The sequence below is a fragment of the Hyla sarda genome, chromosome 6 (genome assembly GCF_029499605.1).
Source record: "Hyla sarda isolate aHylSar1 chromosome 6, aHylSar1.hap1, whole genome shotgun sequence".
In the NCBI taxonomy this organism is placed as follows: Eukaryota; Metazoa; Chordata; class Amphibia; order Anura; family Hylidae; genus Hyla; species Hyla sarda.
Window position 1 is genome coordinate 161,635,629 of NC_079194.1, and position 15,046 is coordinate 161,650,674.

The following is a 15,046-nucleotide window of genomic DNA, read 5'->3' on the forward strand; positions in this document are numbered from 1 at the left end:
CAGGAGAAGGGTCCAGAAGTGAGACGGAGATCACAGCAAGCCGGAGGGTGAAGCACACAGCTGCAAACTTCTCCCAGGTCATTTTAATATTTTTTGCATGATTTGAATGAAACAAACAGAAGAAACTATGGGGGAATTGCTGTTTTATTCCGATTACACCTCCTGCTGGATAATCACTATAAAGTTGTTAAACACATATTTCTGAACACCGTGATGGAAAAAATGTTTGCCTCTTGCATAGCCCAGTGCCAGCAAAGCTTCCGAATAAGCTGATATACATACAAGTATGGCTGTCACAGATTTCCCCCACCACCATGAGGGCATGCACAGGACACTTACTCTTCCAGCTCTCCTCGTATTTGTTCTTGCTTCTCTAGTTCCTCCAGCCTTGCCCACAGCTCTGCATTGTCTATAAAGCCATCTTTATGTTCTCCTTCCCGGAAATCCACCTTGGTGCTGTCTGCAGCCTTTGGTTTTGAGTGAGGTTTGTGAGCTGTACGGTGTTTGCCTGAGTAAAAATTGACCACCATTAGCAGAAGATCTGTAAATCTAAAGTGTATTCCAATCACCAAGACACTTTGGAGTAGTACAGAATAGGTCATGTATTTACAAGGTAACAGTCTGTATTATACTCCAGAGCTGCACTTTCTATTCTGCTGGTGTATGCATTACCTTACTTATCCTACACAGGATCTTGAGTTGCATTTACTATTCTGCTAATCCTGACTTCCAGCCTGTAGTCATAGTTTTGTTGGTTTTGTTTGGATCCCCCAAGTATGTCCCCACATCTAACAGCTGAACTGAGCTATTACATTGTTTTATGAAAAACGATTTCGCAAACCAGCACTGTACCATCTATTATAAACTGTAGGCAACTCTCCTCGTATGTACATATGACAATTTCAAAACTCCTGTCAGCACTGTGGTGCAGTTGTCCTATTTGCTTTATTTTGTACATTAGGCTACCTTAACATTTTAAACTCCGATCACATCTAAAGCAGCATTTATAGTTTTCCTGTTTTGCAGCATACTTGTGCTTTTATAGTGCACCACAACACTGCATGTTTTGTGACAATGAACCAGCACTGCAGTCTTTCAGCTGAATGTAGACCGCAACATTTTTAACTAAGCTTTGAATGTGACAAGAGGATGCGACATGACTGAACAGTACTACACACATACATCAGTACTACACACATACATCAGTACTACACACATACATCAGTACTACACACACACATCAGTACTACACACACACATCAGTACTACACACACACACACATCAGTACTACACACACACACACATCAGTACTACACACACACACACATCAGTACTACACACACACACACACACACATCAGTACTACACACACACACACACACACATCAGTACTACACACACACACACACATCAGTACTACACACACACACACACACATCAGTACTACACACACACACACACACATCAGTACTACACACACACACACACACACATCAGTACTACACACACACACACACATCAGTACTACACACACACACACACATCAGTACTACACACACACACACACATCAGTACTACACACACACACACATCAGTACTACACACATCAGTACTACACACATCAGTACTACACACATCAGTACTACACACATCAGTACTACACACATCAGTACTACACACATCAGTACTACACACATCAGTACTACACACATCAGTACTACACACATCAGTACTACACACATCAGTACTACACACATCAGTACTACACATATCAGTACTACACATATCAGTACTACACATATCAGTACTACACATATCAGTACTACACATATCAGTACTACACATATCAGTACTACACACACACACACACACACATCAGTACTACACACACACACACACATCAGTACTACACACACACACACATCAGTACTACACACACACACACACATCAGTACTACACACACACACATCAGTACTACACACACACACACACACACATCAGTACTACACACACACACACACACACATCAGTACTACACACACACACACATCAGTACTACACACATCAGTACTACACACATCAGTACTACACACATCAGTACTACACACATCAGTACTACACACATCAGTACTACACACATCAGTACTACACACATCAGTACTACACACATCAGTACTACACACATCAGTACTACACACATCAGTACTACACACATCAGTACTACACACATCAGTACCACACATATCAGTACCACACATATCAGTACCACACATATCAGTACTACACATATCAGTACTACACATGTAAAGCAAATGTTGCTACAGTAACTGTTTAGATTTAACATATATAACTGTAGTCACCAACAGTGGTTCTCTAAAGGTAGGTTAAGCTAGAATGCTATAATAACCTATAGAGCAGCTAGGAAAATGGAGGACATAGTAGAGAGACTGCACTGTATGTTGACTTAAGTAAAGATTGCGAGGTTGTGAAGAGAACACAAACCGGTCTCCTGCCCTCCTCCTCCAACATGATTATGCAACTCGTTTATTTCTATTGCCATCTGAAATCTTTACTCTCATTACAAGTATCCTGCTCTGGTAATAGAAGATGCAACACAGAATCTTCTTTCGGCTCCGCTATGAATTTTAATCCCTCTTAAAACAATCGGCCTTGATGGCAGAGAGCAAGAGATCAATGCGGTAAACAGCAGCGGCTGACATCAGAGCAGGCGGTGGGGAGAGGAGTTACCAGTCTGATGATGTACATGTGTGTGTTCTACAATTTTATAGGGGGGGTGTATACTGGAGCAACTTCCCCCCCCCCCCTGTTCCAACATATCTTAAAGGATACCTGCTGAAAATTATTTTTTCAGTCCTATGCAGAGGGAAAAAATGGAGCAGTTTCCTATAGCAACCAGATTGCTTCTTTAACTTTTAAAAAGACTGTTTGGTTGCTATGGGCAACTGCTCCATTAGTGCCTTGCTAAAGAATGGTAAAGGTGATTGCCTAGCCAAGCATGTCTTCAGACATGAGCATCTGTAGGGCGTCCTCAAACGGAAGGTGGGGGAACAAAGGTCTATAACATCCACCAGCTCTGTAAAGTTGTCCTAGAGGAGGGAAGAGGACTCCAGTGGCAACACGTGAAGTTCTGGTGCCCAGCTTTTTGAACAAACTGTTCTGAACTGCTGTCACGCCCCTGCCATAGACTTGCATTGAGGGGGCGGGGCAATGACATCAAGAGCTCCCGCCACTGACTCCAGCATTCGGGACAGTTTGTTCCAAACGCTGAACAGCGGAGTACCCCTTTAAGGCAGCGCTGGAAAATAATGGGGCCACACAAAATATTGTCACTTTGGGCCCAATTGGAGCATTTTCACTTAGGGGTGCAGTAACTTTTGTTGCCGAGTTATTGACATTAAAGGGGTTATCCAGGAAAAAACGTTTTTTTAATATATCAACTGGCTCCAGAAAGTTAAACAGATTTGTAAATTACTTCTATTAAAAATCTTAATCCTTTCAGTACTTATGAGCTGCTGAAGTTGAGTTGTTCTTTTCTGTCTAAGTGCTCTCTGATGACACCTGTCTCGGGAACCGCCCAGTTTAGTAGCAAATCCCCATAGCAAACCTCTTCTACTCTGTGCAGTTCCTGAGACAAGCAGAGATGTCAGCAGAGAGCACTGTTGCCAGACAGAAAACAACAACTCAACTTCAGTAGCTGATAATTATTGGAAGGAATAAGATTTTTTTATAGAAGTAATTTACAAATCTGTTTAACTGTCTGGAGCCAGTTGATATATAAAAAAAAGTTTTTTCCTGGAATACCCTTTTAATGGCTGTGTGTTGAATTATTTTACATTAAACACTGTTATACAGGCTGTGCACTCACTACTTTACATTGTAGCAAGGTGTAATTTCTAGAGATGAGCGAACTTCCAGTAATTTGATTCCTCACAAACTTCTCGGCTCGGCGGTTGCTGACTTTAGACTGCATAAATTAGTTCAGCTTTCAGGTGCTCCCGTGGGCTGGAGACTCTCTCCTAGGACTGTATCCACCTTTTCCAGCCCACCGGAGCACCTGAAAGCTGAACTCATTTATGCAGGATAAGTCATCAACTCCCGAGCCGAGAAGTTCGTGACGAATCGAATTACTGGAAGTTCGCTCATCTCTAGTCATTTCTTCAGTGCTGTCATATAAAAAGATATAATAAAATATTTACAATAATGTGAAGGGTGGACTCATTTAGCAACACTCTCTCTCACTGGAGGAAGTAGTAATGCAATGATTAAAATGCATATCACAGTCAAGAGGATTGCAGGTAGGATACCTTTGGTGCACACTGTGTCCATGTTCACTTCTTCCCTGATATCAAAGAACTCGCTGGATTCCTGAAGTGAAAGCAAGCGACTGCAGATCAGTAATATCAGATCTTCATGTACCCCTCCCCCCCTCCCTCCACCCGGCTTTCCCTGACCCTTACATTGCTCATTCTTTGCAGGTCCTTAGTGAACTCCACCCTGGACTCAAAGTTCTTCATGGTCTGCTGAAATTCTTCCAAGGCTTTCCTGACATCTGGAATACAAGAGTCACTCGTGTCACACATACATACAGATGACAATTACAAGTCAAGTGCTTTTATATGGACTTTTGGGTTCCCCAACATGACGCTTTTCAGTGGTTGAAAAACTACAACTCCTATCATGCCCTGACAATTTTAGGATGGAATTTATTTTGACACAGCTAAACCACATAAACAACGCCTTGCTCAAGTGAACCCAAACATATAAAGTAGAGCAAAGATTAGCATCACTTCTTCATTTTGCAAGACATTCTTACAAAGGGCTAGTTTTGATAATTCTTATTTAAAAAAAAAAAAAAAAAAAAAAAAAAAAAAAAAAAAATTGCTCCCATGGTACTCTGCTGCTTTTTCAATTGCTTATTTTTAAACCCTCTGCTTGATGTCAGTGAATATGAGCAATCACATTTACATGCAGATTCTCATAAACCCATCCAGATCTACTCTAGTTCATACAGCTGAGGATTTTATTTCTGGTCTTAATCTTCTGGAAACTAAACAACAGCACAAGTAGGTCCCCTGTACAGTGATCCCTCAACTTACAATGGCCTCAACATACAATAGTTTCAACATACAATAGTTTCAACATACAATGGTCTTTTCTGGACTATCGTAAGTTTAAACCAGACTCAACATACAATGTACAGACAGCCCAGATCTGTGAAACATGTCAATGGCTGGAAGAACCGACCAATCAGAATGGGCATTTTACTGGTAAAACATCTGTATTACTGAAGTGCATGCACTGACTGGTGTCTGGTAGCGCCCCCTACAGTCGGGGAGGTATTACATGTTCTGTACTCTTTACCTGTACCAGGGTTAGCTGCTCCTTTGGACACCAGGTGAGGGCGGCTCCATTACTTTTTTAGGACACCGTGTACTGTACAGGACCCAAGAAGAAGCTCCTCTCCTCTACATAGACCAGTGTTTCCCAAGCAGGGTGCCCCCAGCTGTTGCAAAACTACAACTCCCAGCATGCCCGGACAGCCTTTGGCTGTCCGGGCTTGCTGGGAGTTGTAGTTTTGCAACAGCTGGAGGCTCCCTGCTTGGGAAACACTGACATAGACCATGATTACAGCTCCCAGCAGATATTTCCTACTTTTATATGTAAGGATTTGCTTTATCTGTATTAGTTATCTACTTATTTTTCTTTAATCCTCACTGTTTCCTATTTTTGGATGACATTTTGGTGGCTTCATAACCAATTATCAGGTTTCCATAGAGTTATGGTCTCAACATACAATGGTTTCAACATACAATGGTCGTCCTGGAACCAATTAATATTGTAACTTGAGGGACCACTGTACTTATATATTACTACAAAGTATCTGTCTGTAGTCCAGGCTTATATGGCCACGTCCACACGTTGCTGCAGGTAATGCTAAAGTCAATCGGCAGTAGAACTACTCGGACATGCAGTCTCCATAGACTGCAATACACTTGGGAGGCATTCTGCCCAAAGTATGAACATGCTTATTCTGTGGGCGTTCATCCTTTCCCCGGCGGAATTCTGCTACAGAAATTCCACAGTGTGCACAGAGCAGCAGAAACCCATTAAAAACAATGGGACTCTGCTGTGAGTGGAATTTCACCGGCTGAATGTCTGCAGTGTGGACAACGTCTAAATCTCACAAAAGAATTGTCTAGTTTGGACTGCGGCAAACATTTAGCTGTTAGAAGTATTTGGCAAGACAGGTTCTCAGTCTCTGCACATAAACACTGATCCCATTGACAGACAGTAAGCAGGGATTTAAATTTGATAAGTAACCGAAAACACAAAATATATTAAGGTGTATGCAAAAAAAACAAAAACAAAAAAAAAACAATGTTTTAGAAACTTGAGACCCATACTAGAGCTCAGTTCTCTTCTGTGTTGGAAGCTCCTTAAAGTTTAAAGGGGTTATCCAGGAAAAAACATATATATATATATATATATATATATATATATATAAACTGGCTCCAGAAAGTTAAACAGATTTGTAAATTACTTCTATAAAAAAATCTTAATCCTTTCAGTACTTATGAGCTTCTGAAATTAAGGTTGTTTTTTTCTGTCTAAGTGCTCTCTGATGACACGTGTCTCGGGAACCGCCCAGTTTAGAAGCAAATCCCCATAGCAAACCTCTTCTAAACTGGGCGGTTCCCAAGACACGTGTCATCAGAGAGCACTTAGAAAAAAACAACCTTAACTTCAGAAGCTCATAAGTACTGAAAGGATTAAGATTTTTTAATAGAAGTAATTTATAAATCTGTTTAACTTTCTGGAGCCAGTTGATATAAAAAAAAAGCTTTTTCCTGGATAACCCCTTTAATTCTTTAGGGCTAGGTTTCCAAACAGGCTTTTTTCTGGTGTTTTTTGGAATACTGCCACTGCAGTTTTTGAGCCAAGGCCAGAAATGTATTCAAAAGGAATAGGACATATAAGGGAAGGAATTCTACTTCTTATGGGATCCACTTCTGACTTTGGCTCAAAAACCACACTGGCAGTTTTCCAACAAATGCCAGAGAAAAGCCTGTGTGGAAGGTTATCCACCATAAGGTGATTTTAGTACTTACCTGCCAGAACTGGGTATTTCCTGTTGGATTTTGTTCTCTAAACTACACATCCCACAGTTCCAAGCTTACAGGTATGAGGACACTTTCCTTCCTTTCACACATCTGCCACCATACCCATTGTTTTCTAACCAGGGGGCCTACAGCTGGTGCAAAATTGAAGCAGGACAGGCTCCCTCTGATCACTTGACTAGGGATTAGGGCTGGGCGGTATGGCCAAATGTGTATGGTGGTATTTTTATGGCGGTTCCACGGTACCGGTACCGGTATCCCCCCCCCCCCAAAAAATAAATAAATATTTTTTTTATTTTTTTTAATTATTAGCTGGCACTGACACTCTATAGCTGTATCCCTACACCCGGGCTGCAAAAGGTAAACAAAAATAAACTAATGCATGTTCCTACGTCGGCCTTATGCTCTTTCTGGGGACGTGAACGTTTGACAGCAGTGAGCCTATAACCGGCCGCAGCGATGTTCCGCCTCAGCCGTGGATAGGCTGAGCCCACTCATGTAAGAAGCCAGACTGCTTCTTACATGACAGTGGGCTCAACCTATCACCAGCCGAGGCAGAACATCGCTGCGGCCGGTGATAGGCTGACGGCTTTCAGATGTTCCATTGCCTAGGAAGCTGGTCCGGACCGACGGGGAAGGGGAGTTAAAGTTTATTTTGTTTACCTTTTGCAGCCCGGGCATAGGGATACAGTATAGAGCAGTGGTCTTCAACCTGCGAACCTCCAGATGTTGCAAAACTACAACTCCCAGCATGCACAGACAGCCATCGGCTGTCCGGGCATGCTGGGAGTCGTAGTTTTGCAACATCTGGAGGATGAAGACCACTGGTATAGAGTGTCAGCGCCGGCGGCCGCAACAAACAGGAGGACGAGGAGGGCAGCGCTTGCAGGTGACATATGTGAGTATTTACCCCGATGAGGATAGCGCAGCGCACGGCTAATTAATTAATTGGCGGGAGGGGGGCAGAACAGCGCTCGCGGGTCACATATGATTAGTTCCCCGATGTGGGGACAGCGCAGCGCTGGGCTGATAATTCATTCATTCCTGAGGGGGAGGGGCTCATATTGTGCAGCACAAAAATTTCGGTATTCGGTATGAACCGGTATAACACCCAGCCCTACTGGGGATGTCAGGTCTCGGCCGCATTGCAACCTGGGAAATCCTGAGACAACAGTTATTTTGTATGCTGTTAAAAATATTGGGGCGAAAAACACATTAGAATTGCGAGAAAACAGTCACAGGTACAGACACTATATTATGAACTACACTAACTTTACAGCCCCTGTATCATAGTCAAATAAAATAAAAAATCCTGGAATACCCCTTTAAAAGGCCCATGAAATGATAGACAACTTGAGGCAACCCAATAAGCCCCATTATCTGTCAGCAGAGTCTTTTGCCATGGCATGGCTTCCATTTATAACATAAGCCACAACATAGATGTTAAAGCCTAACCCACCCTGTGCAGTAGTTTTATACTGACACTTCAAAGCCATGATCGAACAAAGATCTAACAAATTTATTTGGGGGGGGGGGGGGTATAACAGAGCTGGTCTACCTTGCACCTACTCTGCTGAGCCATTTCTCGTCTATCTTTGGTTGACAACCAGCACAGCAGCCGCCATAGGTCCCATAAGGAGTTGTCACATAGCTTTCCTAGTCTCCTGAAAAGGACATCCGTAGCCATCCAGAGAATGGTGGATGTGTGACTTTATATGAAACATTCTGAATAGACATATTACATACACATTTGGTTTTCACAGTTGCAGATCTATATAGAGCGGTTCAGGAGAAGAGCCAAATAAAATGTACATAGAAACCTGATTAGCAGGCGACGTTATTGGAAGGAGTTGGGAGTTTGCAGCGACTGCTCCCCAGACGGAGGATAATGTGTCACTTTACAAATACATTTCAATTGAGCATTTGCAAATTTTGTGTAAAATCTACAATTTTCTCAAAAATAAAGCACAATCTAATCTCTTTAGCTGGGCGAATGCAGCATTTGTTCCTACAAAGTAATCAGTGGTTCAGGCGCGTTTCAGGCCCTTCAATTAGATTTTTATGCTACACAATGGAACTTTTTTGTCGCTGGTTTTTCCCCTGTGTCATGGATTGAAATGGAAATATTTTGTAACTTGCATCCGGTAACTTTCTATTTATTAATGTATGGGAAAATTTCTAAGAGTTTGGGGAGGTTATTTTACAACCTGTTGAGTTGCAAACTTTGTACAAGGTAATAACATGGATCAAAGAAGCCGGTGCATACTACAGCAATATAAATAGAGAAACATGTAAATCCTGGAGCTGTGTTTTACCTATCTACAACTGCTAATACAAGTGTAGATGTTAAATTATATTTGTATTAAAAGCGTTAGACTGAATTACAAAAACATCGCTGCTTTTGTTCTGGGGCCGACGCCACACAACCACTTAAGTGAATGGAGTCTGGTCGTAATACTACAGAAAAACTGAGAACAAAAGTGGCACTGTTAGCAGCTATGCGTTTCTAATCCTAGATAAACCCATTAAAGGGAGCATTTCATCAGCAAAACCGTGGGCAGCATAACACTGGTGCAGGTCTCGCAATGCCTGGACGCTTAAAAGGGGTACTCCGCCCCTAGACATCTTATCCCCTATCCAAAGGATAGGGGATAAGATGTCAGATACCCACGGTCCCGCTGCTGGGGAGCCCGGGGATCCCCGCTGCGGCACCCCGCTCTCATTACAGCACAGAGAGAGTTCCCTCTGCACGTAATGACGGGCAGTACAGGGGCCGGAGCAGCGTTACGTCACGGCTCCGCCCCTCGTGACATCAAGCCCCGTCCCCTTAATGCCCCTTTCAATACAAGTCTATGGGAGGGGGTGTGGCGGTCACCACGCCCCCTCCCATAGACTTGCATTAAGGGGGCGGGCCATGACATCATGAGGGGCGGAGTCATGACGTAACGATGCTCCGGCCCCTGTACTGCCCGTCATTACGTGCAGAGCAAACTCGCTCTGTGCTGTAATGAGAGCGCGGTGCCGCATTGGGGATCCCGGGGGTCCCCAGCAGCGGGACCGCGGCGATCTGACATCTTATCCCTTATCCTTTGGATAGGGGATAAGATGTCTAGGGGCGGAGTACCCCTTTAAGTGCCCAGAGGGCATTCTCCATGAGCAACAAGAGCCAAGGCTAGTCCAGCCCATGTTCACTTGCATCTTCCTACCCTGTAATAGAGATAATCACTAGATAAAGAGGAAATGGGCTGGATTTAAAGGGGTATTCCAGGAAAAAACTTTTTTTTTTATATCAACTGGCTCCAGAAAGTTAAACAAATTTGTAAATTACTTCTATTAAAAAATCTTAATCCTTTCCGTTGTTGTTTTCTGTCTGGTAACAGTGCTCTCTGCTGGCATCTCTACTTGTCTCGGGAACTGCACAGAGAAGAAGAGGTTTGCTATGGGGATTTGCTTCTAAACTGGGTGGTTCTCGAGACAGGTGTCATCAGAGAGCACTTAGAAAACAACAACTCAACTTCAGCAGCTCATAAGTACTGAAAGGATTATGGTTTTTTTCATTGAAGTAATTTACAAATCTGTTTAACTTTCTGGAGCCAGTTGATATAGATAAAAAAAAAAAAAGTTTTTTCCTGGATAACCCCTTTAACTGGGCACTTGGGGGCTTATTTACATATTAACAAAAATGCTTATATCTTACCGAAAGAAAAAAAGTATTCCTAGCATCAGCATGTCTAGCCCTTGTCTTATTTACACCACTGTTTTTCTGCTGACAGGTCCACCTTAAAAGCCAAGAAGACATTAAATGGGTTATTTCAAAAATAGCGCCACACCTGTCCTCAGGTTGTGTGTGGCATTACAACTCTGTTTTCAACTACCAGCATGCTATTGGACTTTATGTAAAACCTCCCTACTTTTCATTTCCTCATCTTAATGAAGGTATTTAAAGTAATGCTTTTTCAGAAAGCTCTTTAACCCCAATTTTTCCAGTTTAAAATGTAATACCAATGCGATATGTAACGAATAATGCTAATGCACTTTAACTCCACCAATAAAGAACTCCTCTTAGACATATAGGAGCTTACAGGCAAAGTGGGTCCTAAAAAAATAACAAAAAAATGAGTAAAAGAGCGGATCTCTCCTCGGGCACAGGACAGTGATCTGCGGCATTCAGAAAGAGACCTTCTCATCGGCTGTGTTTTCTTTCCCGTCTGGTGCACTAATTCCAGCCATTGTTCTACTCTATTAAAGACTCTGTCCCCACATACACTGTGAGACTGGCATGTCATTGCTGATAACCTGCAAAAATGCCACCAGACACTTCCTAACCGCAGCTCCCCCCTTATTCATCTACTGCTCCCCATTACATTTCTAATTAAGGGGCATTAATGCAAAATAATCCGTAATGGTCAAGAGGCAGATTCAGCTCTTTTTATTTCTGGAAGAATCTATTTTTTTTATTTTTTTTCTTAAGTAAGGCACTCAGGGCTTTTCGGTATCGCCTCTCCTTAATTAACATTGCAAAAACCTAAGCGTTAATAATATCTGGCAGCAGAAAGCGCTCCCAAAATACACCCACTCTGCAATCATCTCAATAAAGCCACAGCTGATTTTTTTATTTTATTTTTTTTTTTATCTCCCCCCCCCCTCCACTTATCCTATGCACAGACAGCTGTTGCTGTGATAGAGACGAACGGGTTACAATAAGGGGAGAAAAAGAAGGAGAAAAAAAAAATGGCATTAACAAAATGAAAATTACGGTGTAAACAGTTCATAAAATCTCACAGCCCTGATGTCGCTCTAGATCATTAAATTTCTGCAACAATTAGACCTTTTCTCACGGCAGCAAATTGGACCGGTTGCCATGGCAAATCTGAGCCCTTAAGTCATATATCTTTGATTGCAGAAAGGTCAGACTCAGACAGCCTAATAACTCAAGAAGCTGTTTGACAGATTTCATCGGTGCATGGTCACATAACAGCACAAAACTGTGTCGGCAGTTGTTAAAAGCGGAGGGTCAGGGAAAAGGTTGAGGTTGTGGAATGTTTTTGCTTCACTGAACCCAGCAAGATAATGTGTCTAACCAGCTTTAGATCTAAAGAACATTATTTTAGGTAGGAGGTCAAATCAATAACTTTTTTTCCCCTCGCTTAAACACCCCCCCCCTTTCCACCACCACCTTATTCGAGACAGTTGCTAAATATTAATACACGATGGATGACAAGTAAAGAGTCGGCATGTATTGGTTTGTATGGAGTTTTTGTGCGTTATTTGTAGATTACATTTTTTGCTTTATAGATATTTTTTCCTGCTTATAAAATTTTTAGGGGCTGGTGGGAGTTATGGGGGGGGGGGTCCCCCTAACTTTCTCAAGATATTAACAACACTTTATTCTGATGTCTTACACAATTCTGTATGTATCACAAGAAAAGGTTTTACTCCTTACTTTTCCCTACTGTAAAGCTATGGTTAGAGGATCAATGCACCCACTTTACCCAAGACAAATGGAAATAAAATAAAAACAAACAGACTTTCCTTTTCTAATAATGCACTTTTTTTGTCATTCAGGAGATAGGATCCTGATCACAGCAGTTACAGGTAGAAATGTTTTTTTTTTCTTTCTTCTACTCCACCTTTTTGGTAAAGAATGGAGAGTAAGCAATTTGTGAAGAAAAAGTATATATTAAAAAATCCGGATGAGGTCAACCTGTTTATAAAACTGTGGATAATCTGCAAGGAAGAAGAAGATGTCTTAAAGGGGTACTCCAGTGGAAAACTTTTTTTTTTTTTTTTTTTTTTAATCAACTGGTGCCAGAAAGTTAAACAGATTTGTAAATTACTTCTATTAAAAAATCTCAATCCTTTTTAGCTGCTGAATGCTACAGAGGAAATTATTTTCTTTTTGGAACACAGTGCTCGCTGCTGACCTCTCTATCCATAGCAGTATATTTCTATGGGGATTTTCTCCTATTCTGGACAGTTCTTAAAATGGACAGAGAGGTCAGCAGAGAGCACTGTAGTCATGATGTCAGCAGAGAGCTCTGTGTTCCAAAACAAAAAGAAAATTTCCTCTGTAGCATTCAGCAGCTAAAAAGTACTGGAAGGATTAAGATTTTTTTTAATACAAGTAATTTACAAATCTGTAACTTTCTGGCACGAGTTGATAAAAAAAAAAAAATAAAAATAAAAATAATAATAATAATAATAATAAAGTTTTCCACCGGAGTACCCTTATAAATTGTAAGGAGTAAGAAAACCAAAAAGGGTCTGCAACTACGTTTTAAAAAATTTCGGATTTTTTTTTTTTAGGCCTGCCATAATATGTCTAACATAAAAGTGTACCTAAACTTTCACACAGTTTCTAACATGTCACAGAGACCTGTCAAAAGTTGTAAGAAGAGGGGGTTCAGTTACTGAGACCGACACATAGGACTAGAGCGAATGGAGAGAAGCGCCTGCCTGAGTGTTGTGTCCCTATTTTATCCAGAAAGCAGAGTGTATGGAGTATGGATGTAGTAGTGAAAGGCTCAGGCTTACACTATCCATACACCACATGCTCAGCTTTCCAAATAAAGCAGAGGAGAGACGAATGTAACACAGAACTTCTGTTCCGTCTTTCTAGTGATCAGTGGGGCACTCAGCAACTGGACTGCCACTGATCACAACTTCAGACATGTCAAAAGTTGTGTGGAAACTTAGGTAGGCTTTAAAGGGGTATTCCAGGCCAAAAACTTGTTTTTATATATCAACTGGCTCCGGAAAGTTAAACAAATTTGTAAATTACTTCTATTAAAAAATCTTAATCCTTCCAATAGTTATTAGCTTCTGAAGTTGAGTTGTTGTTTTCTGTCTAACTGCTCTCTGATGACTCACGTCCCGGGAGCTGTGCAGTTCCTATGGGGATATTCTCCCATCATGCACAGCTCCCGGGACGTGACATCATCATTGAGGAGTCCTTGCAGTACTTATGATCTGCTGAAGTTAAGGTCGGTATTTTCTGTCTAAGTGCTCTCTGATGACACGTGTCTCAGGAACTGTCCAGAGTAGAAGCAAATCCCCATAGCAAACCACTTCTTCTCCGTGAAGTTCCTGAGACAAGCAGAGATGTCAGCAGAGAGCACTGTTGCCAGACAGAAAAGAACAACTCAACTTCAGCAGCTGATAATTATTGGAAGGAGTAAGATTTTTTAATAGAAGTAATTTACAAATCTGTTTAACTTTCTGGAGCCAGTTGATATTTAAAAAAAAAAGGTTTTTCCTGGATAACCCCTTTAACTCTCAAAGCAGGCGGGGAGTGGTAGTTTACCAACTGGTAAGCAAATGGAGGTTACAAACCGCTAACCGAAGCCAGTGTTGTGGAAGGGAGCATACACAGACCAGTTAAATAAAAACCCAGTATAAGGTCTTCACCTACAAGATGAATTTGTCCCGTATGCGGTGCTCACAAGGGGCCGTCACTGTAACAGGGGTGTACTGTAATTTGTTTCCTACTGAATGAAGTCACTAGGTAGCAAAATATGCAAAAGGATTTTGCTACCCGTTGGCTTCAAGTAGGAAAATACGCAGCAGCAAATACGGCACACATGACCCTACCCCAGTGTTTCCCAACCAGGGTGCCTCCAGCTGTTGCAAAACTAAAACTCCCAGCATGCCCGGACAGCCTGTGGCTGTCCGGGCATGCTGGGAGTTGTAGTTTTGCAACAGCTGGAGGCACCCTGGTTGGGAAACACTGCCCTATCCTAAAGGACTTACACTGTAGCAGGCTATTTTGTGCTAGCACTTTATTTTAGACTTCCTGAATGTTCACTATCCACAATCGATTTTATATACTATTGTACGGCAACAGTTATTCAGAATATCTAATATTCAGAATATCTAATAATCTGGCACCAGTTAGGACCCTTTGGA

At 41.8% G+C, this 15,046-nt stretch overlaps 1 protein-coding gene across 4 annotated transcripts in view; it reads right to left on the reverse strand.

Annotated features, from left to right (window-relative positions):
- Window positions 1–15,046, reverse strand: part of URI1 (URI1 prefoldin like chaperone) — a 90,199-nt gene that overhangs the window by 14,511 nt on the left and 60,642 nt on the right. For all 4 annotated transcript variants that reach the window (XM_056525670.1, XM_056525673.1, XM_056525672.1 and 1 more), the window contains 3 exons: window positions 4,481–4,572; window positions 4,328–4,388; window positions 340–508 (listed from right to left, as the gene is read on the reverse strand). In XM_056525670.1, the coding sequence (XP_056381645.1) occupies window positions 340–508; window positions 4,328–4,388; window positions 4,481–4,572 (322 nt within the window). The remainder of the gene's footprint in view (window positions 1–339; window positions 509–4,327; window positions 4,389–4,480; window positions 4,573–15,046) is intronic.